At 34.7% G+C, this 18559-nt stretch overlaps 2 protein-coding genes and 1 long non-coding RNA gene across 3 annotated transcripts; 1 reads left to right on the forward strand and 2 right to left on the reverse strand.

Annotated features, from left to right (window-relative positions):
- Positions 1-466: 466 nt before the first annotated feature.
- LOC111012116 (Pseudouridine synthase family protein) lies at positions 467-5850 on the forward strand. Its single transcript, XM_022286163.2, has 15 exons — positions 467-698; positions 1571-1884; positions 2580-2700; positions 2874-2994; positions 3337-3455; positions 3855-3926; positions 4037-4105; positions 4195-4275; positions 4356-4475; positions 4557-4631; positions 4768-4848; positions 5038-5111; positions 5202-5262; positions 5378-5433; positions 5511-5850. Exons 1-15 carry the CDS (start codon positions 540-542, stop codon positions 5593-5595), a joined length of 1608 nt encoding a protein of 535 aa, XP_022141855.1. The 5' UTR covers positions 467-539; the 3' UTR covers positions 5596-5850.
- Positions 5851-6009: 159 nt separating this feature from the next.
- On the reverse strand, positions 6010-11411 carry LOC111006037 (uncharacterized). Its single transcript, XM_022277776.2, has 12 exons — positions 10996-11411; positions 10491-10710; positions 10178-10378; positions 9993-10063; positions 9508-9667; positions 8099-8692; positions 7453-7833; positions 7266-7341; positions 7127-7190; positions 6682-6817; positions 6341-6454; positions 6010-6254 (listed from the first exon to the last, which is right to left on the reverse strand). The coding sequence occupies exons 1-12, from the start codon at positions 11310-11312 to the stop codon at positions 6189-6191; spliced, it is 2400 nt and encodes a 799-aa protein (XP_022133468.1). The 5' UTR covers positions 11313-11411; the 3' UTR covers positions 6010-6188.
- An 807-nt stretch (positions 11412-12218) lies between these two features.
- On the reverse strand, positions 12219-15480 carry LOC111012154 (uncharacterized). Its single transcript, XR_002601522.2, has 3 exons — positions 15000-15480; positions 14610-14789; positions 12219-12405 (listed from the first exon to the last, which is right to left on the reverse strand). It is a non-coding gene; the product is annotated as an uncharacterized LOC111012154 (long non-coding RNA).
- Positions 15481-18559: the final 3079 nt, after the last annotated feature.

The raw sequence follows: 18559 nt of genomic DNA on the forward strand, positions 1-18559 counted from the left end.
TATCATAATTAATTCAGTTTTTTTAAAAATGGAAAATAAGTGTATTTCCTGAAATATGATGAAATATACGTGTCAAAAATAGAACAGATTTTTTTTTTTTTTTATTTCTTTGAAGTTTTCAAGATTTTTATTATTTTGCCACTTAATATTAGCCCATACTTTTATTTCAACGAGTATGTAAGCGGAAGATCAAATTTCCAAAGTTTCAACTTTAAGGAAGATGAGATGTCTTATTTAGTGAGGTATTGATTACCTAATATTAATTCATTGGACTTTTTTTTTTAAACGATATTAATTCATTGGATGATTGCGATACATATTTGAAGTTATATTAGTAAAATAAGTTGATCAAGACAAAGTGGGCATAGTTACCGCATGCAGTAAAAAAAAAAAACGATCAAAATATTTAAAAAAATGCAATGGTTTTAAACCTAATCGAGTAAAATGTATATAAACTTCCCTTCCCTTTCCGCCAAAGTTGTGAAGTGAACTAAAACTAACAAGTCGGCGGAGGCTGCCTTCTCTCCAGGACTTCTTTTATGGCGGGCCAACGGAACGAAGTGCAATCTGATTCTGAAGCACTACTACTTACTTCCGCCCCAGAAGAAGCCATTTCTCAGAATGAACAACTGCAACTGCTCGACGATGTCGTCCCGCAGATTCCTTCTCACGTCATGAAAGACTTGTTGTCGATTGGGGTACGTTTTCTTGTCTCTGAATCTAGGATTTCATAGTCTTAAATAACCGTCGTTATGAATGCGATCAATTAAACTATCATTTCATAACTTGATGCTTTCCAGTTTCGAGGAAATTCCGGTTCTGTTTGAATTTGCTGCTTCATTCGTTCGCTATCCTTCATTTTTTTTCCTTTAAACTTCAACCTAAAATTTCATTGTTAAAATAACCGTCGTTGAGAATGCGATCGATGAAACTGTCACTTCATAACTTGATAGTTTGCAGTTTGGAGGAAATTCCGGTTGTGTTAGAATGTGCTTCTTCATTCGTTCGCTATCCTTAATTTTTTCTTGAACTTCAACCTAAAATTTCATTGTTAAAATATCCGTCGTTAAGAATGCGATCGATGAAACTATCACTTCATAACTTGACAGTTTGCAGTTTGGAGGAAATTCTGGTTATATTTGAATGTGCTTCTTCATTAGGCCGCTATCCTTCATTTTTACCTAAATTTCAACAGGAAATTTCATAGTTATTAGGAATGCGATGAATCATAACTTGATAGTTTGTATTTTGGAGGAAATTTCGTTGTGTTTCAATGTCTGTTTTATTGGCATGATGCTGATGATAATGATTTTATGATATAATAAAAAGAAGAAGAAGAAGAAGAAGATGACGATGATAATAGTAGCATGGCCGACAGCATTTTTTTATCTGGACTTATTAGTGGTCTACAGTTGATCGGCATCTATTATGTTATATAATGCGTTTCGGTGGTGTTATTAGGTTTATTTTTTACTGTTTCGAGAAATAATACTGTCATGTGTTGGAATTGCATCTATGATTACTGATTTGGGATGGCGTGGATGACGTCTGAGTCATATTTCCTTTGCAGGTATGCGTCCCCTGCATCATTCGCCTATCTGGGATTGAAAGACACAATTATTCTTTGTCAGTTTCGGCATCAATCTTGGGTTCTGATAAGGAAGCAATTAATGATGATAATAATAGAAACACTTGCAGGCTGTGTTTAGGTATTTTGCAGTTCATTTACATTGACGACAAAGGTAACTTTGTGAAATGTAAAGGAGCTGATGATTTAGCTGTCTCAATTTCTGAGATGGTAAAGAAAGAGGGCCATCAGATTGATAGCTTTTCTCTTGAGGTGTCAGTTCCTTCGATTATGCTGGAGAATGAGAAGCTTGTTTGGTAAGAGTGTCCCCCAACTAACCAACACACACGTCCGTCCTCCTAGATTTAAAAAAAAAAAACAAAAACTTTAATAAATTGTTTTTGGTACCTATTACTGTTTCCGATTTTTTGTTCTAATTCTTTTTTATTGACTTGTAATTTATAAAGAAAACTTTGTGGCTACTGCTAATTTATTCGGAGAGTTAAAGTGAGAATTTACTTGAAAAGAGATTAACAAGAGATATTGTGTGAAAAGTGATATGCAGAAACAGATCAGTGAGAGAAAGTACATGCAAAGATTAATGAAATAAATTCTGTTTAGAGGAATGGAAAACAAGTTATAATAGAGCAGTATCTAACAGTTAATATTTGAAAAAACAAAAAATTAAATACAAACTTTTTAGTAAACTACTTTTGTGAGTTTTTGAATTCGGTTAATTTTTTTGAAGTATCTTTTAAAAAGAAAACAAACACTGTTTGGATAATTCATGTTGTAAACAGAAGAAAAGGAAATGGTTATCATATAAGCTCTAAAACACATCACCTTTTGAAAGTTATTATTATTGGGTGATTTTATAATAATATGAGACATGGCTGAAGAAAATAATCCTCTTGAAACCTCTTGCGTTTGTGCCGCCAAGTGGGCCTTTTCAATAGTTCATTTGAAAGTGTCAATTGATTTACTAACTATTATTTTCATCCATGCATTGCAGGCTGTATTTGAAAAGAAAATATGGTTCTGAACATTGGTTTCAGGGCAAGCCTCCTCCTTTATGTCTTTCGGCAAAGGATGCATTAAAAATCTGTATAACAAAGCCTCTTGAAACTTTACTGGTGAGTAGAGTTGCATGATTGTATCTCTCTTTTGTTCGATATTAATTCTCTCTGGTGTTTACTGAAGACAACTGTTAATAGGTGGACTATTCTTTTAGTAGGTTTTTCTCTTATGATTTGGGCGTTTGAAGGGAAAAGTTCATTGATTAATATTTATGCATGAAGTTATGCAGGACTGCAAATCTAGTTCAAGTGGTTTGCGCATCCGTTTAACTTATAGTCATCCTAAAGCTTCAAGCTGCAATGATAATTCCATCAAAAGAAGCCAGGGCGGCTGCAAGATGAGAAAAATTGGTTAGTTAATTGAACCTTTGTTATCAAATTGTCGCTACCTCTTTTGTATCTGTTGAGCAAAAATTGTCATTGTCTTATGTGAAGCAAACTTGTGCGAGAGTGCCCAATACCATTTCATATGTTCTCTTATTTTATCCTAGAGGCCTTCTTGTTTTTCCTACCTCCTGAAACCTATAGGGATGCTGCAATCAGTTCTGAACTTCTAAAAACACAGTGTAGAGAATTGATTTGTATTGTTTACACGTACTGAATCAGTAACCTCTGACATGTGAACTTTAGATGGATTTGTGGATTGTTAAAGCCGTGATTATAGCTCAGAAACTATTGATGATACTATTGCAGCTGGCAATGATGAACCCTCGGATATCTCAAACTGTGGTGCCAATTCTGTTGCTGATGATTGTTTCAACCCATCAAAAGAAGTTGAACTTCCTAAGTGCTTTGAATTTCCTCAAGAAAAGGTAGGTTTTTTGTATAGATTTAAAAAATGATGCCATTCACTGGAATGAACTTTGGTCTTTTTGTCCTTCCAGATATTAAGAAAATTGTGACCTTTACTATATGCTTTCATTGAAAGTATACTCGATCCAAAAAAATAATTCACCGAAAGTATATGGATGTTTGATCCAAGGATTTAAACTCAATAAACTGAACTACTGGCTCTTGGTGAAGGAAAAGTGGTGTGAATCTTGTTCATTTTGTCATTTCCTATTCCCAGTTTAAGAGACTCGAGAGATTAACTTTGTGTTCTGCTTACATTTTTAGGACTTTGATGCTTACTTTCTCATTCAGGTTTTCGTTTCATTTTTAATTGGTTACTAATTGTGGTACTCTCTCTCTCTCGCCCCAAATCTACATAGGTCAATGAACCATGCCATTTAGCTCTAATTTGTTATAGGGCTCCAATATACTTGGTTGGTAGATACATTAAGGTAAGCTAAGTTTTGCTTTACTACTTTTTCTTTTGCCCCCCAGGTAGACTTCGTTGAGTATTCACTGACTCATAACTTTCTGGATTATGAACTATTTCATTTTATTGTAGTATTCAAGAAATGTGAGTCAAACATGCTGGGTCATTGGTGACGAGAGAATGGGAGAAGCATCTGTCGAGGTAGTGGTTGTTCCTCTGGTGACTAACTTTTCTATTGTACAACTGTTCATTGGGCATGAGAAAATTGATAGTATCATGGGTTTCTGCAGGAGATTCTAGGCAACAATATTCTTCCTCTGTGTCAAGGTGATAGTTACAAGTTCCATGCTGCTGGTAGAGAGGATCTCGATGTACTGAAAATCTGATTTCACTTAAGTGACAGACGTGAAGCTAATTTACTGTTTAATTAATATTTTAATTTTCTTGTCAGGTTCGAATGTTGGGTTCAGGTAGACCTTTCCTGGTTGAGATACAGAATGCTCGACATATCCCATCTGAGATGATTATAAATGAAATGGAGTCAAAGATAAATAGCTCAGAAAATAAATTGGTTACATACTGTTCATGTTGTGTTGCTTCTTCTATTGGTTTAAATAATTGCGAACTGCATACCAATCAAATTGTAATGCAGGTTGGCGTAAGAAATCTGAAAGTTGTTGGCAGCGAGGGTTGGGCCTTTGTGCAGGAAGGAGAAGCAGAGAAGCAGGTTTTCCTCTGAACAATCTTTTTGATGATTACAATTACTGAGTTCTGTTCAATTATATGGAACGAGGCTTGTGCTTACTAGTGGAATAAGAAGTCTGCATTCTGTATTGGTTACTAGCTCTGTGTTAATTATGCAGAAGCAATATGCTGCACTTGTGTGGACATCTCGCCCACTTGAGGATGACGATTTATTGTCAATATCATCACTAAAAGACTTGGTGAGGAGTTCTGCAAGCTCGATGCTCATATTTCGTGTATCTCAGTCCTGTTTAAGATTCTCATAAATATACTCTTTAAGTTACCAGGAAGCTGTATTTTGAATGCATGCTTATTCTATAGCTTAAACTTTTCTATTTCTTTTCTTGGCAAAATATGCTTATGGAATTGTTTATCTGTTTCTTGTGCAGAAAGTCTTGCAGAGAACTCCAATAAGAGTGCTTCATCGTCGTAGTCCATTAGAACGCGAAAAGATCATTCACTGGTTGGAACTTTTCCAATTATACAATGATGCAATGATCCATTCATGCTTGCCCTAAGAATCACTAATGATGTTTTCTTTCCTCATTTTTAGGATGAAAATCGAGAAGTTTGCTGAAAGTTCTCAGTATTATCTTCTGCATTTGTGTACCCAGGTATATTTTTAACGTTGAATGAGGACTACCTTAGTTTGTGATGGATGAATAAATAGTCCTATGTATAAAAAATCAGATTTATACACTTTTAAATGCTAACGTTTCTGTGTGACAGGCTGGAACATACATTAAAGAATTTGTCCATGGTGATCTTGGTCGCACACACCCCAGGTATGAGGAACACTTATTTTCTGAACCTTGTATTTAAAGTTACCAGAAAGCTAAGAGAATTGATTTTTGTGTTTCAGTTTTGGATCAATTCTCAGTTGCAGAGCAGAGATACTGCAACTTGACGTTACGGATATTAAAATGGACTCCCATTTCACTGAATGAAGGTCTGTTCCTGCACCAATCTTTCTCGTGGGGTTTTGAAATTGTTCTTCCCTTTTATCAACTTCTGAAAATATCAACTGGTTAATGATGGCTTCAAGTTCTCAGTAGTCTTCCTGGTATTTTAATTTGATCATTTGAAATAGATTTTTTTTTTTAATTTGGTGACTTAGAATAGATTTCTGTAATAATCAAAACTTTTTTCATTCATCAATTATCAATGTGGGAGATCGTACTCGATCTAAATTTAAGCTAAAAGCTAATTTAAGTTAAGAATTGAGGATTGTGACTTTCGGATTAAGAGTGATATTTCGAAAAATAAAATAAAATAAAATAAGATAAATTAATTGAAAATTAACATATAGTACGCTTTTGTTAAGTAAATTTACTAATAATGGTGATAAGTTATTGCTCAGGTGAAAATTAAAAGTTCAAATATTTGAAATTATGGATTCTCTGCCAGTAATATGGCCGCTCAAATAAAATATAAATTACGAGGGGATGAGTTCTTATAAACAAGACTAAGACTACGCAAAATTTAAGAGTATCTGATGCCCCGAAGGCGTAGACCACTTTGTGTGATTGTGGTATCTAATTTAATCGATCCATGTTGCTTCCAACATCTTGGCCATAAACGCATAACGGTCAGATGCCTCGTCTATCTGTAAAATTCAACAACGAATGTCAAACCACACGTAAAATATTGTCCCTTTTCTTTATATCCAAAAAAGAAGAGAAGAGATTTTACCATTTTCTTTGTAGGGCGGCCGGCTCCATGGCCAGCCTTGCACTCAATGCGACCAATAATGGGGTTCGTTTGGGGGCTTTTCTCCAAGCTCGTGCATAGAACATATTGCATTGTCTGAAAATTTAACGTGTCAGAAGGCGGAAATTGCTGTGAAGATTTTAAGTGTAATCTAATCATCATCCTATGTTGGCCAATTTGAACAAAAGTGATGTAAAAATATAGCAAAACAAACCGTTCCAAATTATTTCCAATTCAATGCATGAAAAGCTGAGTTTATATGCAAAGATCAACCAAAAAATACTCTGTTGAGACATGGTTTCACATATTAGAAAAAGACTGACCGCCAATAACTTCAACGAATGCAATGGCACAACACGGTCATCGTGATCAGCAGTCAGTAGCATGGTTGCTGGGTACTGCACAAATTGATCAGGATGCTGCTCCCAAGGCCTCCTCACATTGTGGAGGGGGGAATACCTGGAAACAGTAACAGAATTAGAACAAACAGCAAATAAAAAGACCAATCATCAAGCTCAAAGCATTGAAGTTAAGCGAGTCGTCGCAAGTGCAATCTTTCTTTTTGTAATGTTTTGAGCAATAGGTCAGAAAACAGAAACAAGCCAATTATTATGTTACTAATTAGGTAGTCAATAAGCATTTTCAGCCGAGAGAAATTCCAGCAGCAAGGAGGAAAAAAACACCAGGAATCAGATAACATTCAGTCAACTACGATGTGTAGCAGCTAATGGCATATATATGAGATGCAGAGAATGAAGCTTCACTCACTTGATTAGCCACTTGAATTCTTCCTCATTGTCGGAACAACCATAATCAGAAGTCCATGCATGACCTAAAAGACAAGCACTATATCAAACAAGGAGCTCATGAATAAAGAAAATAATGTTGCTACAGGATGTGAACCAACCTATCGTAAACTTGTGGAATCGCAGCATGTCCATAACACCAACATGAGCCAATGCACAGCCATAAAGGTCAGGTCTCTGCCAAAGAAATGCTTTCAGAACCTCATTGAAGAGTTGGTTCAATTACAGATATGTGCACTGCAGGTGCCGTATGCATGTGTAAAATAAAATTTAGAAACTGTTTCACACCTGATTAATACAAGCCCCAACAAGAAGTCCTCCGTTGCTTCCACCTTCAATGCATAACTTACTGGGCCGGGTATAACCGGCAGAAATAAGATATTCAGCAGAAGAAATGAAGTCATCAAAGCAATTCTGCTTCTTTGCAAGAGAACCTGCTTTGTGCCATTCCTCCCCATATTCTCCACCGCCACGAATGTTAGCTATGCAGAAAATAGCACCTAAATGCCTTGCAAGTACAATACGACTCAAGCTGAAAGATGGTGTGATGTTAATGTTAAATCCACCATAACCATATAGCAAGCAAGGGTGTGATCCATCCAAAACAATGTTCTTTCGGGCCACAATGAACATTGGTATATTGGTGCCATCCTTGCTATGTACAAAAACCTAGACATAAGAAGAACCATAAAATATTTTGAAGAGAAAAGGATCCAAAAGAGATGCATATTTCTTGGTGTTGAGAGAGATAGCTTCAAACTAGAGAGTCCCAGAAATATAAATTTCAAGGGTCAAGTGGAAATAATGCAATGAATGGACCAAATTGACTAAAGAAACAAATAGCCAAACAGTTAAAATAAACATGCCACAATTGACAATGATAACTCAGCAAGATAAAATGGACCTAAATTTTCAACATATAAAGTACTCTTACCTGGTTAACATTGAACTCTGAGCGCTCAAATCCAGGAACAACAATTTCACGGAATACCTTCATATCTGGAATCCCAGACTCCAAATTACACTGGTATATAATTCCAGGTGTTAGAAAGCTAGTAAACCCTATGAAAATTAGACTATCTTCACGCCTCGCAGAAATTCCAGATACTGAGCCAATATCGATGGGTAGTTTATGCAACAAGGAACCTGATTTCAAGTCCCTAATCTGTAGAACATATTTAACATCACTCAAGTAGCTCACTATCATTTGGTCACCATTAACAGCAGTTGCAGATTCTAGCACATCCTTTTCAGATTCTGGAAGTAATTCTGTCCAAACCATAGGATCCTTCAAATCAACTCTTACAAGCTTATATTTTGGAGCATTCTTATTTGTTATAAAGGTGAACAGTGTATCGTCATTTGCAATTGCATGATATTGAGCATCAAAGTCATCAATAAGCTTTGTAAAAGGAAGCAGGTCACTTTTCCCCCTAAAGCCTTCAAGTCCATTAGGAAGTGCTGACATGTCACAATAGTAAAATTTGTTGACTGGATCGCAACCCTCATCAGTTTCCAAAAGGACATACTGGAAATTAGAATGGTGTTAGTAAAAATGCTAAGCAATTGCATAACGATCAATAAAAAAGGAAATATATGAGGAATATTTTAATTATACACGAGCTTTCAAGCTAAAAACCACTTATGGGGAAATTTGAATTGGAGAATTGACAAGTTTAAGGTCAATTGGTAATGGCATACATGTCAATAATATAGAGTGTAAAACAATCCTATATCCTCTATTGAATAAATTTAGCATAACAACAACACTATTACAAGTTCTTTAAACCTTAACATCTTACTGTATCTTCTATGGTTTATTTTGGCACAATCCAATACATTTTATACCTATTATGGCTTGAAAAGAGGTGGTCAAACCTTCACATTGATCATTTAAGCTGTACAGATGATAGAGAGATCTAACAGGAAAGAAGTATATTGCAAGCTAGGAGGATTAAGATGACGCACGGCACATGAAGTATATTACAACACTGTGCTAAATAGTATCTCTATCATCTCAAAGTTTTGCTGATAAAGCCCATAACAGAAGGCAGCTTAATCTGTTCAAGATTCAGGGAGACGATCAAAGAAACAGTTGCATTTTTTTCAGAACGGCCAAGTAAGAATATGCAGAATATGCAGGCCTTGAAACGAACAACAAGGCCATAAGTTAAACAGCAGTGCAGAAGTCGTAAAACTAATTATTAGTGATACAGTTGTAACAGTAATAATGGTTTTTAAGACCATGATATAGCAAACATAGGGGAAGAATATCAGAAACCAATCCTCTACTATTTTCCTCCTCATGAAAGCTCCAAAATCAATGAAACGGGAGATTATCACCTTTCCATCATCAGTAACAGTGGCTGAGAAAAGGTATTTAGGATGGTCTGGATCTCTCCAACATAAGACATCATCAGACTGATCACTTCCCAAGAAATGATAGTATACTTCATGATAAAGATTTGCATCCGTCTCCGTACCAGCATCTACTCCTGCTTCTCTACAGTACAAAAAACAAGGAGAAAAAACAAACATTTATTTGTGTAGTTCATTATCAAGAATAAAAGGGAAAAAAGAAGTTCAAATCAATCCTGCTGACTAAACTGCTTGGCTTCAAACTAGTTAATCAAAAAGTTACTGCTGAAGTTGAAGAGAGGAAGTTTTATTGACGAAACTAATTTCCTACATTCGATGCTCTATATCACTAGTCCATGTTTCATAAATTTTAACAAGAATCCGTAGTGTAATAAAAATTCAATCAAACATACAATCGTTGATTGGATAATACTGCTCGAAACCCAACTATCATTTTACATGTAACTCACTTGGGAGCAGGATAGCGGCTGTAGAAAAAACCTTTGCCGTCAACTGTCCAACTAATACCTGAAAACTTTACCTGAAACATCATAGAAGACCCATATATAAAATCAGATCTACCATTGGGCCATATTACTGTCTACTTTTTGCCGTTCCAGTAAACATTGAAAAAAAATATACTTCAACTACGCACCCAGGATAATGTATCCGGTTCAGTTTTCTTATCATCGACTCGCATGACCTTAATTGTCACCCAATCGCTGCCACTTGAACTGAGCCCATAAGCCATGTATTTAGCATCCTTGCTGACTGAAAGAGCACTCAACGAGACTGTTCCATCTTCGCTTAGCGCATTGGGATCGAGCAGAACCGCAGGTTCTCCATCCAAACTATCCTGAGAGACAGTATCGGAAGAAACGAAAAAACAAACACATGCAAATACATTCATTAGCTACCTAAAGAGCGCACGCCAAAACATAAAGAATCCGAATACGAAGTCCACGAACCTGAACATAAAGAACGCTCTGCGCTTGAAGGCCAGTATTGTGAAAGTAGAAGTACTTATTCCCACGCTTAAAAGGCGGTTCATATCGTGGATGATCAAATAGCTCAGTGATTTTGGCGCGGAGCTTTTCTCTAGATTCACATTTCTGAAGCACCGACTCCGTCAATTTCACCTGTTTCTGTACGAACTCCTTCACTTCTTCGGCGTCAGGATCTTCAAGCCTACGAACAAAATAAGTCTCAATGCAATTAGACTTCTCCAAAAGCGAGAATTATGTTCAAACAATAATAATATAATTGCAGGATAGAATTTGTTCCGCCAAAAATGCAACCAAGTCCGATGGCTATGCTATCTCAACAAACGCGATTGACGACATTCATCGATTGTCAAAAGAAGTAATTAAATAGCGAAGACTCCATTGACTCATAAAATTCCTCAAAAAACCAGAAAGAGCAGCAGCAATATCTGCAATAAAAGAATAAAGCGGAAACAGGATTTCGGTTTACCATCGGTAAGGGTCGGCGATCTGAACGCCATGATAATCATCGACAATAGACTCATCTCGGCGAGCAGTAGGGTAGTGCAGGGGATGGAGGAGGGCAGAGAGAGATCCCATGTTAGGGCGAGAAGATGAAAGAAACTTGAAGGAAGAGGAAGAGGGAAATGCAGAGAGAGGAATGGAAGAAACTTGAAGAAGACGAAAAGGCTGAAGGCGGAGGCGGGGCGCGAAGAGCGGGGAGAAGGAGGAGGATAACGGGATATAAGTATAACGGAAGGCGAGGGGCGCGTGGCGAGCTAATGACACCATCATGGCACCATCCATGTCGACACCACACCACACCACGCCCTCTTTTCAACCCCACTTCCGTTCCGTTTCTCTTTCTAGCTAGATAGACTCCCACGTACTTTTCGCCGATGATACGCACCCACACTTTTCGAATATCTCTTCTTCTTCTTTTTTCCTTTTGTTTGAGGAATAGAATATTGCATAGGTACCAACGACCAAACGAGCCCAAATTTGGAATTGTAAAATTCATATTCAATTAAATACTTCAGTTATTATAATTTAAAATTTTTAAGATTAAATTACAAATTTAGTACTGAAACTTTTAATTTTTCGTCTAATAAAATTTTTAAGTTTAAAAATTATCTACAAGTTCATAAATTTTTAGTTTAGGACCCTCGACTTTAAATTTTGTGTTTAATAAGCTTTTGAATTTTTTTTTAAATGTTGATTAGATTTGCTGGTCTGGAGAAGGAATAAGGAATTCGAACTCATAATCTATTCATCAGAGAGTCAATTACCGCTGAGCTAAGCTCATATTGGCATTCCGATGTCCGCTTGATTTTATTAAAAGTCTTCTGATCCTAAACCATTAATTTGTAATTGAGAAGATAAAGTCTAATGAGGTTTAATTAATATAATTGATGTTTTAAATCTTGTAAAATCCAACTATTTTAATTTGAAAATTTACTAAAATCATTTTATTTACAAATATCACATAGAACCGGATTCATTTCAAATCTATTCGGATTAAAAATTCACCTAAAATCCATTCAAAACAAATAGAGGTCCAAGTGTCAAATTTCGAAATAGATAGAGCCTTATGTTGAACTTAAAATGATTAAAGAAGAGGATTAAAGTAATTTCAAATTTTAAGAATTAAATTATATGAGAAAATTTAAAATATAAAACAATTTAAGGTTTAGATATCAAAATACATGGACATAAAAGTTTAACCTAAACAAAAATATTATTTTGTTGCAAGGAAGTAGCCCAAGAAAAATCAAAGATAAAATGATTAAGAAGAGAGAGAGAGAAACCTTATCTCCAGTTTGGGTCTCGACTCTTGACTATTGACTCTTCGAACTTCCATTTTAGTGGCTACTTCACCGGTCAGCCAAGTCGTTCTACCCTGTCAATATCGAAGAAGAAAAATGCCGCATGTGATGACAACTCCACAAGGACTTAATATTAATTTCCTCACTGTCTCATGTCTCGGTAACTCCGAGATTTTCGTCAAAACGAATATAATTCAATGGTAATTGGTACATATCTCCAACCAAGAGGTTGGTGAGTTCGATCTCCACCCCACATATTGTACTTAAAAAAAAACTACAACATATTCGATTGCTAACTTCGAACCTAATTGATTAAAACATATTAACATAATTGATTATAACATATTATAATCAAAGTTAGAGAATCATCATGCTCTTGAACTAAAAAAAATATATAAAATAATCATATCTAATAATATTTTTCTATTGACTAGGCAATACTAGTACTAGATTTTGACCGACAAGAGAGAATCATGGAAGATATATCATTTATTTTTCCCAAAAGAATAAATACTTATAAAAAATTTAGTGATAGGCTACACGAGGGTCACCAATCTTTTCTATCAATTTCCTTAATAACAATGGTTACTTTCCTTTCAATATCCCTAGAACACCAAGATTAGCTCATTCGGCTTTTCTTTTTCCATTTTTTTTTGGAGGATTTTGTTCCTTTTCTTTCTATTAGCTTCACTGTAATTTGTGATACTGCCATTAATTGGACTACACTCCTTTAAGTTTTAACAAATCTTGGACGGTTTCATGTTAGGATACTTAATGATAACATCTCATTTTGGGTAGAGTCTAAAAGAACATCGTATTATTGTAGAGATAGGAGGGACATAGAGAGGTTAGTAGAAAATTTTGTACCAGCATAAGATAGCCTATAGCCAATCAGTTCTTCCCAGGAACTAATACCCGTACTACCACAGTATAGGACATTTCCCATTACTGGATAACTCGTACCTCTCAAACTGATTACAACTGGATATAGTAAATGGGATCGAGGCTGCTATGCGAATTTGGAAGCACGAACACCTAAAACTGAAGTTGATTGCATTAAATTAAGCATCTGGAAAACCATCTTGGGGTAGCAGAATCAAGGGCTGGTTTGTGAGATAGAGAATAAAGTAAAGTTAATGAACATCGTGTTGACAGTTGACACCCTCCCACATGGTATAAGGCTATGGTTTCCTAGATTCCAATGGACAAGTTTGGGACAATGGCCTCATGCATACCAATGAGATATTATAGTCCTCACTTATATACTCGTAATCTAATCAGGAGCGTGTCTCTAAATACCATTAGTTAAGGACAATGGACCCTTTATACATTCCAGAATGGTATGATATTGTCCACTTCGGATATAAGCTTTCATACTTTTACTCCCACACTTATACATCCATGATCGTCCCTTTATCAGAACTTATGGTCGCATTCTTAACCATGCTTCTATAATAAAAAATCATAACATTGAAAGAGGAAGTTATCATCCTTTGGAGAATGGGGAAGGTCGTCATGAGGTCAGATTAAATTTTCTTTTGAAGAACATGGTCAGTTAATCGAAAACAAGGGTGATCATGAGAAACTTAATTAGGATTATTCAACACAATGGGACTAAGGTCACTAAACAACACATGAAACTGTAGAGAGACTTCAACTGTATGCAACCTTGGAAATTTTGCCAGCGTCCTGCCAAGAGGCAAAAAGGCACATATCTCCCAGTCATTTCGAAGTTGAACAAACTTATAGTAACTCTTCAATTACAGTTTCATCATTCGATTTTACCAGAGAGTTGGAAACTCTGGCAGAAGAACTAACCAGTAATCAGAACCTGAAAAAGAATAATTCCTAACGGAGCTAGTCGAGAAGTTCCAAAAGGTACACATTACTTGTGAAACGAACGTGTTTACTCGTGGAAAAAGATAAGTAAAAAGCAATTCCCATAAAGGCAGCACAAAGCTAGCTGCGAGTCTGTGACCAATTTTACGTTCAGTAGCTGATCACTTGTATTACTCGAAAGGTCCAAACCCTCCAACAAACTAAGTGAAATCTATTGTAGTGTAATAATCTGAGGTAAAATCAGTAGTTTCTTGTAACTAGAGAACATACCTGGAACATGATATATACAGCTATATTTAGGCGTGAACCATAGACATAGTTTTTTCTTTAAAATTGAATCCGTGATTTTAACTAACCAGTGGCAAGAAAGAGAATAGCCTATTAAATCTACCATAACATAACTCGTAAAAGATTAAAACAAGATGAAAAAGAAGGGTACCGTTAAAATTGTCATCAAGAAACTGTGCCAGAAACATCAATTATGCAGCTGGTTGTTTCCAGATGTAAAAGGCATCCAGCCAATGCCCCATGAGTTTGCTGTTTCTAAGTATCAAGTCTCTACCACACCATATAAATGTCAACATGGGAGCGTAATCCAATACTTTTAGCATCTGGAATTCTGGAATAATCGATTGACCAAAGTAACACCATAAGCATCAGTGACGTACGTTGTAGTCCAATTACTTCGAAAGAACATGAACCAAAAACAAGGATTCTCAAAACTTAAGGCTCTATAAGGAAATAGTTCAGAAAATTTCAAGTGCAGAAAATATTCACAGTTCAAGAAGTGATTCTCCAAATCGAGAAATACTTTCACCCGCAAATTTACCTCGCAGTCGCGCTTGCTGCAGAACGCACCGTAGTTCCAAAACCGAACTCGAATTTTGAGTTGCGCTGGCCGTCGAATCCAAAGTTCTTCGGAAATCTATGAGATAAAAGCTAAAAAAAATGGCCGCTCCTTCCGCGGAGGAACATCGTATATGTTCGATGTCCATATATTATAGACCATAAATTGGCCACCGGCATCGCAACTCCTAGTGAAAATGAGAGCAACGATCTTCTATAGAAGATGACCGTCGGCAAGAACTCTCCGGCAGGGAAATTTTACTTGTGAAATCAATCAGAATCGTCGGAATCGCGTCCTGCTTCTGGTTGAGTACAAATTACAGAGCAGGCAACAAATGATCTGCGGTGAATGTGGGGAAAGTGTGGGAGGAGCAGTGCCAGTACGGCTCGTCCAGAAGACTTGCAGATTCTTCCCGCCTTCCATAGCTGCTTCAAGCTTGTTGGCCCGCTTTGTATGTTGCAACCGAAAGATGAAAAACAAAAGAAATAACGAGGCTGCTTCAAACTTATGCTGACATTTAAAAATAAATAAAAAGTAATAATATTTTTATAAATATATATTTATTTCGTATCATTGAGTATAATTTTGCATAGAGTGGACTAGTTTATTTTAATTATTATTTTTTAGTGATGGTTTATTTTAGTTAGATTATTTAAGTTAGGTTAATATATTTTTATTAAATAAATTTGTAGTGAAATTATTGTATTCATTAAATATTATATAAATAGGTAAACAAAAATGAGAGTAAAGCTACCATGTTTACTATTAGAATGGAGGTTGTATATATAAAAAAACATATCTTTCTTAGCTAACCGATCAATCTATTCATACATAAATTCATCAACATCACTAATACAGGATTAAGTTTAATTAAAATTTTAATTATTTGAAGTTTCTACAGGACTTCATTGAAATAAAACTTTAAAATACCTCTCAATGGTTTTAATCTTCCATCTTTTAGAATTTTCAAATTAATGTATTTAATTTTCTTTTTTAATAAAAGCGGCTTGCTAAAATTTGTTTTAAAAAAAATATATAAATTAGTAATTTATTGTTTTATTGGTATATTTATCTATGTGAACATGCTAATGCTATAACACTATTTGATAATAAAAAAAATAATAACAATAATTTAATATATTTTTTAAATTTTATGTGAGAACCTAATTAAGAATCTCTTTGCTTAAATTCACCATATACCTCTATAACCTAGTTTCTTGTTTCATAAGTAAAAGCCAACTCAATTTTAAAGATACATAAAACCTAAAATAGATAATTAATTTGGTAATTTGTTTAGTTCAATTTGTAAACATTCTTCCAAAAACTCCTGATGCTTATATTAATATTAACTAGCCTAAATTACCATTATAGTCTCTATTTCTGTACTTTCTCCCAACAATTTTTAGTTTACACGAATAGCATAAAATACATGTGTTGTTTAATGATCCAAATCAAAGTAGAAAACACGTTAAGAAAAAGTCAATTTTATACTATATTAAAAAAAAAAAAAAAAAGTAAACGGTTGTGACATTATAAACAATACATCCTAATAATAGTTTCTCTAAATTTAGATATTACTTATTTTTAAATATTTAAATATTTCCAAAACATCCATGAATTTACAAATCACACCATAACACAAATTTTTAAAAGTTAAAGGATTCCTTTTCGCAAAAGTTTTTGTTACTTATTTGTTCTTATTACTTATTTCCTTGTCTGTTTTTTTATTTTATCATTTTTTTCAACTAATAAAAATAAAACAGGTTTAATAACCACTTTTTTCTTCCCTTGTTCGTAAATTTAAAGTAAAATTTTTATATGGACACGTTTGGTTGTTTCTCAAATAAAAAACAAAAAATAAAAATAATTATCAAATACTTACAATTGATTAGCAATCTAAAAAAAATGAAAATGAGGTATTAAATTATTTTCAATGTCTCATGTGGTTAGTTAAATCTAAAATAATATTAATTGATTTATTAAAATATATATTATAAACTTTGTATAATTATTATTTTACAATATTATATACTTTATAACATATTAACTTTACATGTTTTAGTTTTAACAAAAACCAAATGAGATTATAATACAACAGAATATAATATATTTTAAAGTTTTTATTTGGTTGGTATAATGTAATTATGCATTATTATCAAGTTTCAAATTCAAAATTATATACAAGAAACAGAATTGCATACCAAATCTAAACAAGCTCTTAAACACATCACTTTTAAACTTTTTAAAATGGTATAAAGAAAAGTATAGTTATAGCCAAGTAAAATATATATATATATATATATTATGGCTATAATAGTATTTTCACCCAAATAATAATGCAAATAAAGGGTAGATTAACAAAATAATTAAAAAGAAAAGAAATACATTCCCTACGGGCTACGACTACGACATGTACAGAGGAATTATAAGTATAAGGCGAAACCCTAGCTAGCTGTAGCTGGCTACCTCCACACCTCCAACTGAAACAAGATCATATCAGATCTCCATACCCAAACCCTAATTAATTTAAACCCCCTTCAAATCCCTCTTTTCCGCCGCCGCCGCCGCACGTCGCCTCCAAGCGCCGTCCCGGAACTCGCTGATTCGGCACTCCACGCGCCGCCGCGGTGACACGCTAATAATGGAAGCATCTCTCGCTTGCAGTGGCAATAGGCATAGAAAAAAGCTTCAACTCTTTTGTCAGTGGGCAATCATGAGGGCTGCGTATTCAAGGCTTGGGAAATTGGGTAAAATCAGATATATATATATATATTAAAAGTTCAATGCCCAAACAAAAAAAATTAATATTAATTACAAAATTAAGAATTAATTTCACGCAGTAGTAATGATAATTAAAGCAAAGTAGAAAGTAAAAATTAATGGGGGACAGACACAGAGAGAAGGCATGCATGAAGGGCATGAACACAATCTGAAAAATCTCTACTAATTATTGTGGCCTTACAATACCAAATCATTCTCGCAAAACCCACAAACCCCAAAAGGAAAAAGAAAAAAATAAAATAATTCACAGAACAGTTGAAAAAAAAAAGGGTTGAAAAGTTCATCCTATTTTATCGATCTGCATGTTCTTTCATCTCACATACTATACACCTTCATCATTTCGGCCCCATAAGCTGCAAAAAGAAAAAAATAAGAAAACAATCACTTCATTTTTTTTTATATACTTTTTCCCCTCACTCAAAAGAAATGGAGGGGTTTCAGACTGGAGATTCAAGATTTGACCGAGTAAGCCTCGATTGAAACTTATTGGGTTTTTTTTTTCTATTTCAGAAAGAAACCCTAAAAACGAAAAATCAGGCCAATAGAGCAGAGAGAAACCCTAGATCGCAATCTCCATGGAATTCTACAGCTACGATGAAATAGAAGGTGAGAAAGAGAGGTCCATGGAATCTTGGGTTCTGGAAAAACAAACAGCATGATGAAGGATCTTGAGAGAATATAGAGCAAATAATTAAACAAATGGAAAAAGGGGAGAAATAAAGATGATGGATGATCTGCAAAGGAAAAGGATGAGTCATGAG

The sequence above is a fragment of the Momordica charantia genome, assembly GCF_013281855.1.
Source record: "Momordica charantia cultivar OHB3-1 chromosome 11 unlocalized genomic scaffold, Mcharantia_2.0 BLBB01000011.1, whole genome shotgun sequence".
Classification (NCBI taxonomy): domain Eukaryota; kingdom Viridiplantae; phylum Streptophyta; class Magnoliopsida; order Cucurbitales; family Cucurbitaceae; genus Momordica; species Momordica charantia.